At 43.7% G+C, this 10,137-nt stretch overlaps 1 protein-coding gene across 1 annotated transcript in view; it reads left to right on the top strand.

Annotated features, from left to right (window-relative positions):
- T265_01369 (hypothetical protein) overlaps positions 1 to 9,191 on the top strand; it is a gene marked incomplete at both ends in the record, with an annotated part of 52,607 nt that extends 43,416 nt beyond the window's left edge. Inside the window, 4 exons of the mRNA XM_009165375.1 lie at positions 1,562 to 1,778; positions 5,522 to 5,674; positions 6,673 to 6,943; positions 8,467 to 9,191. Of these exons, the coding sequence (XP_009163639.1) occupies positions 1,562 to 1,778; positions 5,522 to 5,674; positions 6,673 to 6,943; positions 8,467 to 8,875 (1,050 nt within the window). The remainder of the gene's footprint in view (positions 1 to 1,561; positions 1,779 to 5,521; positions 5,675 to 6,672; positions 6,944 to 8,466) is intronic.
- Positions 9,192 to 10,137: the final 946 nt, after the last annotated feature.

Below are 10,137 nucleotides of genomic sequence, written 5' to 3' on the forward strand. Positions count from 1 at the left end.
AATTACTGTAAGATAGCGTCAATCTATGCTGGTTTCAATCCACTCAACTCTGTTTATTTGAAATTTAAATAAGATTTTAATCTCAAGCTCATACTCCAAACTATATCTTTTATTAGGTTGCTACGCTGACGCGTGGATCATCTGATATCTCGCCGAATCATAGTTCTTTGTAGCAAAAATCCAGACTTCGCCATCAAAGCATGTCGAAAGATTCATGATACTGGCTCATCTAGACGCTTTCCTCACAACAATAGCACAGTTTTGTCTTTACTGGTATTTATATAAGAGTACCCAGAGAGAGCTGAGGCGCGAATTAGCTGGCCAGAAGTTTTGTAGTTCGAAACCGATCCGGATCCTGTACTACTGATGTCTAGGTTTGTACAACTTGGCAATGTCTCCGCTCTCGTCCTTCCTCTTTACCGCTCCAGGACAAGAGGTGGACTTTTCAAAAGATTAGAACATGAAGTCTATAAATCCCACTACCACGTACGCTTGAAGATGCTCATTCTGAATTAGCAGAATACAGGTTATACTCTTCCTGACTTCGGTTCGGGAAATGTATAGGTTGCAACCTAACGACTGCTTTGTAATGGTAATGTCGTTACCGTAAGTTATGGTTATATATGGCGATCATTTTTTTCGTTCTCATTGTTAGGGGTGGCTCTGACGCAGTTGGTTAACTTCACTTGCTCCATGCTGTACTGTTACCAGCGAGGTGTCACGGTCATTCATACGACGCACTTCCTCACTCCTACTCTGGTTCTAGACAATTTGTTGTCATTTGTTCACGTTTCTATCTATTATTTTGATCCACATCACGTGACAGTCATTGTTTCAAGCGAGGCAGTCAGGTGTTTGAAATATCGTTTGAGCTGTCTACTATTCAGTGCTCATGTAGCGTCCTCCCTCTGGATTCGGAATGACACGCGTTTCAAACTATCTTGATTGAATAAAATGTTAAGGAAGTCCCATCCTGCTCGTTACGATTAAATAGGATATCAGACAGATGCAGAACTCCCGGAAACAGGAGAAATCAGAACTCCGAAAACAATAGTTTTTCGAGTTGCCGCCAATGGAACCACTATACTTTGCTTTTTACAGATGATACAGTTAGGGATGTTGAGTGAAATGCAGCAACCTCGCATTCGGTGAAGCATCAAGATGAATCATCTGTCTGGCTGATGGTTATACTTCGTCTCTTCTTAATGGTCCATGAAGTGCTACCGCCAAACTAGCCATTCCAGCTAAACAGTTGAGCTCATACATTCTGTATTTCTGTCAAACTTTTCCTGAATTTAAGGTTTGTTCAGGAGGGTAATGCCGTTCCCTTTGAAAAAATATGGTAATAAACGGGAGCCTGCACTTCTGTACGAGACTGTGACCATTTACTGTAGTTCCCTGAAATTGTGGTTGGTTTTGTCAGCTTGGTAGGATAAAGCTTTGTTTGTTTTTGAAAGCTGTATTTCCGCCTGTTATTTTGATCATTATTTTGCGTCCACGAGAAAGAAAACTCAGTAATACCGGCTGATGGTATCCACTGTCTTTGTTCACCATTTTACAGCTATTTTGCCATTTCGGTTCGTCCTACTCGAAGTCTTTGGCTATACCGGCTGTCGATTCAGGACCGAATGCAATTACTTCTCTCTGCCTGGTTCCAGACACTCGGATCGGTGTTTTCCATCTACTCATTGCTACAAGTAGTGGGAAACTATGCTCAAGAATCGGTTTGTCTGCTTCCTCTCCAACTGGAACGTCGTGGGTGTCGGAAGTCCGCCCAGGTTAATATTTATTATTTGATTGTATTTCAGTGATCCCATTATGAGTTACCTGAGCGTTTAGCGCCTGGAATCGCGTGTACCGGCTTATGTGCCCGAAAACATTAGAAAAAAATGCGGAAAACCAGACATGCAAGGCGCTGATAAATTGTCTGGTATTAAGCGGCAAGGCATATCGGGAATGCTTTGCAGCAGTTTCACCGACGGTCTGATATTGGCATCTACAGCTGTGCGTCAGTCACGCAGTGCAGCATGCAATGCCACTACAAAGTATCAAACCGATCACGCTGTTTGCCAACCGTCACTGGCTATTTAGACCTTCCCTTTCTCGCAGAATGCTGTAAAACCTGTGAGGTGGTTTTTGTTTAGCTGGGGAAGTACGTGAGAATACCATGCAACTGAAGATTCAGGGCTAATTTGTGAAAGTCGAACGTTGTTAATAACTTTTTGCATATGGAATACTCCATGGATTGTCGTCCGTGTATCTGAGAAAGTGGACCGGCAAATAATAATGTGAGCGGATTTTTCCATGGGCACGGGCAACGTCACATTCATTGTTACGTGCATACAAAGAAAAGTGATGGGTGAATGATTGAGAATAAGGAACTGCACACCACTGCCCTATCTGCGAGCACCTCCAACCACTCGTTTGATGAGTGTCTGGTAACACACTCCACTCAGACGCATGCACCGGTGCATCTGTGACCCATTATCATTTTTTAGTCATCAGGTAATGCGTTGCTCCGGAACCTGCTTCAGCAGGTAGGGCACGACGAGGCAATCGACTGTCAGGTTGACGACGTCCATGTGACCGCCAGCGCATTATTCAATACATTATCACTATTCAGTTCCGTCGGAGTCCGGTGGTACTCAGAAGGTAGATGCTGTACGCAGTCGCCTTAGGAACCAAGGGGTAATGCTTTACTTCCTGAGTCCTCGGGCCATGCCGGCCCCCTGCAGCCAAGTTGGTCAGACTATTGAATCGTTTGCTCCGGGAAGGTTCCCTCTAGAAAACCGTGACAGCCGCTGCTCAAGGTAGTGAAGTCCTGGTGGATAGTTTGACAACCATACAGAGGAGGATCTGAAGGAAAACGAAATACCAGTCAGAATGCCGTCATCACAGTTTTCAAAATGGGCGCAAAAACCTCGTGCGAAGGCTATCGTGGCATCAGCAGACTATCCATCAAATCTAAGGTGCTCTCCCACATTTCGCGCAGGTTAATGGACTATCGGGAGAGATATATGCATGAGAATTAAGCTGGGTCTCGCCCTAGCCGAGGATGCATTGACCAAATCTTCATTTTGAGGCAAGTTCTTGAACAGTGCCATTCCTTCAAGCGTCCCAAATTTGTTCTGGAGGCAACGTTTCACTCTGTCGATCGTCAGAAACTTTGGCTGTGTCTGGTGGGTTATGTACGCGATCTATTGTGGGCACATACGAGTATACGGGAGGCTTCTGGCTGGGTTCACTACGTCAAGTGGTGTAAGATAAAGCTACTCTATCTAGCCTTTCTTCCTGATGTGTTGCTTCAACTTTGTCTGCCTGTGAAATATCCAGGGTCGAAATGTTCTCGGGAAGTTCGCTCACAGACATTGAGTATGCGAACGATATTGCTCTGCTTGGGTGAGATCCTTCAAAAGTGCAAATTATTTTGAATAGATTAAATAACTGCCGCACGGTTTGGCATACACTTCGCACCTTCAAAGTGTAAAGTGCTTCTACAAGACTGGGTGGCATTAAACCCAAACCTTATGCTTTCAGACCAGCCAATGGACATGGAAGACAAATTTATTTATCTAGGTAGTTGTATACGCTTCGGTAGACCGGCTGGAGGTGAAATCACTTTTTGAATCGGGAAGACGAGGGCCCCATGGCGCCCATGTGACGCCAGTTTACCTGTCAAGGGCAGAGATTACACTGCGGCAATGAGATCCATACTGCTTTATAGATCAGAGTCTTTGCCTCTACGGGTAGAGACCACAAGAAAGGTTTCAGTGTTTGACCACCAATGTCTCCGAAGCATAGATCAGGTCTAGTGGGAACATCAGATTAGCAATAGTTGGGTTCGCCGAATGTTTCTAGAAAGAAATTCTCGCGCGATTGGTAAACGACTCGCGGTTCATAGATTACGCTGGTTAGGACATGTGTTCCGCATGCCAGAAGACCGACTGCCTCTCAGAACCCAGTCCTGTGCTGAGTGGAAGCGACCGAGAAGTGGACAATGTCCTGGCGACGAAGAGACCACAAGAAAGGTTTCAGTGTTTGACCACCAATGTCTCCGAAGCATAGATCAGGTCTAGTGGGAACATCAGATTAGCAATAGTTGGGTTCGCCGAATGTTTCTAGAAAGAAATTCTCGCGCGATTGGTAAACGACTCGCGGTTCATAGATTACGCTGGTTAGGACATGTGTTCCGCATGCCAGAAGACCGACTGCCTCTCAGAACCCAGTCCTGTGCTGAGTGGAAGCGACCGAGAAGTGGACAATGTACGACCTGGCGACGAAGAATTAAAACTAACCAGTAGTCTTAGTTGAGTCGACAACTGCTGCCTCTCTAGATGTGGACGCCAGTACTCAACTCACCAATGATTAGTTACACTGGTAGACATGGCCAAATCACGCATTCAATGGCGCGCTTGTATCAAAGTTATCACCTTCATTGCGCATCTACCTAATTCCTAAAGTAACCAAATACGCCATTGCCTCCACTGCTTGACCCCTTGGCTATATGTCCCACGCTGTTCCACTTTCTGGTGGTCCAAACTGTAGCATTTGGAATCATTGTGCCTATAGCTGATAAATTGAATTTATTTGAATTATTTTGGAATCTTTCTCGTTCTGCTATTTAGCACGATTCATCTTGTCTGATTTAAACTCTTCCAGATTCGGCCACCTTACTTCTTTCATCTTGTAGGACGGGCAAACGAAAATCAGCTGCTGCTGATACCTTTTCCTGGCTTCCACTGATTTTCGCTTTCCCCATATTAATAATACTTTTGAACCATCTATTGGGACTCGTCACCCTATTTGTCTTGGTTCACCGTTAATTGCAACACAATGGCGTTAGTTGGTGCTCACAGTACTGAGAATGTGTAGCATGGCTGAGAAAAAGTGCTGCAGAGGTTGCTGTCTGATGACAAACCCCGCGCACTCTAAATTCTTCACTTTTGTGACCGGTTAGATTATAAAAGGGATTTCAAAAATCTTCGAGATATTTACTGCTGATAAACCTGTCGTCTTCGAAGAGAAAAAACGACACGAAAGCTTTTCAGTCACGTAACATCCCACCCTCGTCTTAACTAGAAAGCATTAATTCGATCTCAATAACCTTATTGTGTTCCGATAGTTTGAATGAATCTCCGTGTGCCCATAGTAGGCTGGCACAAGGCTCTTTCTGTTGATGAAGGTGATGATGAGTGGTGGCGTTTGAATAGATAATTGTTGGTTAATCAGTTCCTTTAGGCTGCTGTTTTCTCTGGTGTCACTTTAGCTTGTGTCCTTGTGGCTCTGTCTTTGTGTGCCCTCCTCTAATGTCTGATCATTACTGTTAGATGTCTGTTGGCTCACTTACGACCGTAGAACCAACTGTTACGTCAGTAACCTGTTCCATTCAAGGTCAATGGTGATGGAAATATTGGATTACTATTGTATGGACACCTCGTGTTTTCAAAAGCAGGTAATGTTTTCCTATGATTTAGTTAAGCCCAGCTTTTTCAACCCTTGGCTTCCATTTGCTCCCTCATAGCTTATTGGGAAAATCCACCAAGTGACCGGGGCGTCAACAAGGATTTGCCTATATACTTCACATCGATGGCTTGTGCAGGCTCAGAACTGTGGGCCACGGATAACCTAGGAAATCTATGCTCCACCGTGGTCCGCTTGACGCATGGAGTTTCTGGTTCGCCGCGTTTGTTAACCCCACTGTGGACTACCCATACATCAGGCAAGTTTCGCTTAAAGACACTGTCTTTCTTATTTTGATGACCGTTTGTTTGGCTGGGATTGTCGGTCTCCTTTCGTTGAGTGGTCTCAGTGACTAGTACGGCCGCCTTTCGGATTTTACCCATAGCGTTCAGCTGTAGCAACCTTTCGGTGCCTAGCTGCCATGCTACCCGAAGGTTGCACGAGGGCTGGGATACTGCCAGGTTGCCCAAGCCTAGAAGACGGGGGAAGTCGCGAGGCAGAGGTCGGGTTCGAACCATGGACCGCCCGGTCAGTAAATTCACGATCTAACCTCTTGGATCATCTCGCCCCCAGTTATACCTATATAGGGAATACTGTCACCGAAGACCGAATGTTCTGGTGCAACGCATCTCTTGATGGAAGTACTCTATCTAAGCGCTTCTTAGTACTCTTCACGGCTTCTGTAGTTCACAACAGGATGTACCTTCCATGTGATTTCGAAATTGGATCACAGGAACATTTATTCACACTTCGTCAATGCGTATGTGGGCGTAATTTACGGGTCTACGATCTACTAGAATGTCTTTACGACGGGCGTGTGATTATTCAAGAATATTGGATGCTCTAGGTGATTCTCTACGCCACTGTTGTTCAATGATTTCATCTAGCTTTTTGTTAATAGACTTAAAATATAGACATCAGCTGTGGTTAGAGTATCGAGTGTATTCATCCAAGGAGCTCATCTTGCCATCTACATAAGATCGATATGCATGGCTTCTCAAGGTACCAGCTTTCATCTTATGTAGGGAAGTGGAGGTAATAATGGGGACTAGGTCTGTAATAGTTTGCATCCCGTGAGGTCTCACTCGTCTTCAATCGTTTTATCGTGGGATCTTTTCCCGAAGACACTGGTGGAGTGGATGTTTTGCATTCTGTTTCCTTCTTATATCCGTTTGCTTATACAATGTATCTTCTCATTCCTGACTTCTGCAGCTTCGACCTCTATCTCATCCACTTCACCTAAACCTAACATATACTTCTTGTCGATTGCTGCCGGTGAGTGGAACTCTCGGGGTCTTGGTGTTAGCCTATGGGCAATAGGTTTGCCCGTCGGAGAAGCTGGAAAATACAACGTTCCCCTCCGTTCCAACTTGAACGAGACCGCTACCTATCCGCCAGTTTCTGGTTTACTGTACACACGTTGCTGGAATCCGAAGTCCAATACCTACTTTTGGCTTCATGTTCCATCACTGAATGCGCGTAGGTACGTAGTGCCGTTTGTCCTTTTCTAATTTAACATCACAGGAACAACGCTTGTGGAATCCCATGCTTATTTTTATGGTGAAACTGTTCTTCGTTGGGCAAGTGCCGTGACTGATGTGATTTCCTCTGAACTCTCGGCTACGTATGCTATATATATATATATATATATAGGCGCAATTTTATCCTTTTTAATAGGTTTTTAACATTAGGGCTAATATACCGGATCATCTTCAGCATCTCACTTGCCAACCCGAATATTTATTCACTTGGGATGGCAAATTGGGGTTAGAATTTCTTTCGGTTTATCGATCCATAAGTTTCTGGAATGCTAGCTAACGGGAATGTTGCTTTCAATCGAAGCCCCATATATCAAACCGTTTCTGGAGTAACAGAAAGGTGGCGATACATTTCAACAGAAATACGCACAGCAAATGATGTGTATACTTTGACGGTCAACAGGCTGATGCTGAGCCTTGGTTTTACTCAGCAGTCCGTTTATCAGCGATTACATCGTAGGCGTTCACTTCCTGGAGATTTCGAATGTGGTTGCAATTGTGCGTTTATTGGTTTTCAATCACGAATAAAATTCTGTGTGCCACCATCATCGCTCAATGAAGCCCTGGTGAGTATATTACACCGCGGAGACTGCGCGCCGAAATGGCTGATGGAAACCGTATAGCTATTTTGCATGACAACCAACCAAAAGTTGGTTCCACTGTTTCTTGTATGTAAACCCTATGCCCCACATCTGTGAATGATGTAAGGCAATGTTGTAAGTAATGATTGGATCAAGAAACTATACTTTGATATCTCGTTTATGAGGTGGCTTTCAGGCGAAGAATATTCAAAAATCAGGGAATTCAGATGTGACCCCATCCAACACTAGATTGATTTCCAACTGAGTATATTTCACCAGTTACGTGCACTCACGTTTTCAAATAGAGTATAAGGCTGCCTGGAGAAGGGCGAAACCCGTATTTGCTTGTCAAAGAGTTTTCAGCAAGCTTGTACGTAAAAATTTATCTTAAGGAAATGTTTCCATATCTTTGGTGTTCACTGTAGTTCATGCATGATCTGTCTGGATAGACGGGTTCTTGAGTGTAGTTATTAGTTGGCTCCTATATTTATGTCCTATATCTTTCTGGTTTTCACAACTTACCCCTGAGCTTTCTCCCCCATAACATTAACGTCCACTTACTGAAAGCCCTTTAAGTAGTTAAGAGCAAAAGCCAACTTTAACATCTGTTGCGATGTCAAGAAATATCTCAGCTGTTTTTTCTGTTAGATTCGCCACCAGCATGTACTTAATGATTCCTAGTGACTCCTCTGGAGACCTCGGACTCACCCTATTCCTGCCTACTCCTCTCTGTCCGACTGTAAATATGTTGTTTTATTCAGACGTTTCGAATCCGAATGAGTTATTCTAGAGTATACACTGTTTAGTTCGTGTTGAATGAGTCCATTTGATTTATGCCAATATAATGAGACTACTATTCTCATTCTACCTCACCCGTTATTTACAAGCGTCCACGTGACTTCGAGACGCGTTTGGATGTTGTCTTCTACTCATCCGCCCCAGATATTCGTGCGACAGTCTGATGGCGGGAAGACACCCGAATTTAATCTTCCTGGGCCTACAGCAGATCACGTTGGACACTCCTGGCAATCTGTTCCTCTTCCAGACCCCCTTCTTCATAGAACGAGTGTGGATTGTATGTCAGTTTGGTCATGCTCTAGAGATATTTTTTCAAACTCTGCAATCCCTGCATTCGATCTGATAGCAATAAGTCAGACTGGTGAATTACTGCGACTAAACTTGTTGCCGTCGTTAAAGTTTTCCGAGAGAAAGGATCACCACCTTCGGGATTTAACTCCTCCTGCTAACAATAACTTGGTTATGCTGACAGAAGCCGGGGATTTTTTGGAAAATTGATGAATTCGATCAGCTCCTGCTGCAACTTGGCAAACGTTCATGTGGTGCATAATCAGTTCGCGACACTTTCTCATCTATTTTTTTTATTCCGATAGCGTTCTGGACACATGATTTGTTTTCTTTTTCATAGCTGAAGTACTTTTGAACCTTCTGTTTATTATTTTTTTTTTGGCATCATGGTTATATATTTTATGCTGGACGACTTATTTTTCGTTAAATGTACAGCTTTCACTTGTGTTCCTGAGATCTGAATCTCTATTAGGTTGCCTTATATTTCCAGATTCGTTCCTTTCACTTTGTATCGGAAGTGGATAATGGTTAATGAGAATTAAATTCATCATTTTGATTACTTCTGATGTCGTGCTATCCTCTGTAGAAGTTCGTTCCGAGTACCACTGCTCAAACATTGCACGTTCCATCCATCTCGTGACGATCGATTTCCAAAAATCAAAACCTAGCTGGCTAATACAGGTTGAGTTTGAGTTCTGACACCGCTTCACATCCAGTCCGACAATGCGTGCGTATGTGAATCATGAGAAGATCGATAGGATCCTATGGTTTGGTTTGGGCAAATAAGAACTGTTTCTTGATCTATTCATAGTGATTCTTGGTAGAAATTCAACGTGTGGATAGAGGGTATCTGAATCCAAATTCGACTGATTTTTCATCTCTGTGGTTCAAGCAAACACGGACGCTTAGATTAACATTTTACTTATTAATCGCTTATCGGATGGGCTGTCCACCAACAACTCAACACGCTTACTTACAATAGTGTGAAAATAAGAGCACGTGAGATCGTGTGCTCATTATCATATAAAATATAGTAGAGACTCTGGAGGTAACTCCTCTAGTCTTTCGGCAGATGCCACGTACTTTGCTTCCGACAACAGGTTTACTTAGCTATCCCCAGGTCAACACAATCCTCGGTGCGCTAATTTTTTTCGCTCGGGGTCAATACGTTAATAGGTTGATCCGAAAACTCATTTCTCTCAATTCTAGATCGGTAGCGATATGGCAGTATTGACACAAGTAATTATTTGGTGATCAATAACGCGACCAAAATTATCCGGCGCTAATGGATGACTTCCGCAGCTGAATCGTTTTAGTCGCTTTGTGGTTCGGTGCGTGTTGAGATCTAGTGATCGTTTACGCGAATTATGTATATGAACCTCATGGTCGGTGAGATTTTTAGATTCTGTATGTCAGCATGTCTCCCTATGTTTTCGGGACCACTGTTCTTCGTTGCCTGCTTCCAGTTTAGT

The sequence above is a fragment of the Opisthorchis viverrini genome (genome assembly GCF_000715545.1).
Source record: "Opisthorchis viverrini unplaced genomic scaffold opera_v5_14, whole genome shotgun sequence".
Taxonomy (NCBI): domain Eukaryota; kingdom Metazoa; phylum Platyhelminthes; class Trematoda; order Opisthorchiida; family Opisthorchiidae; genus Opisthorchis; species Opisthorchis viverrini.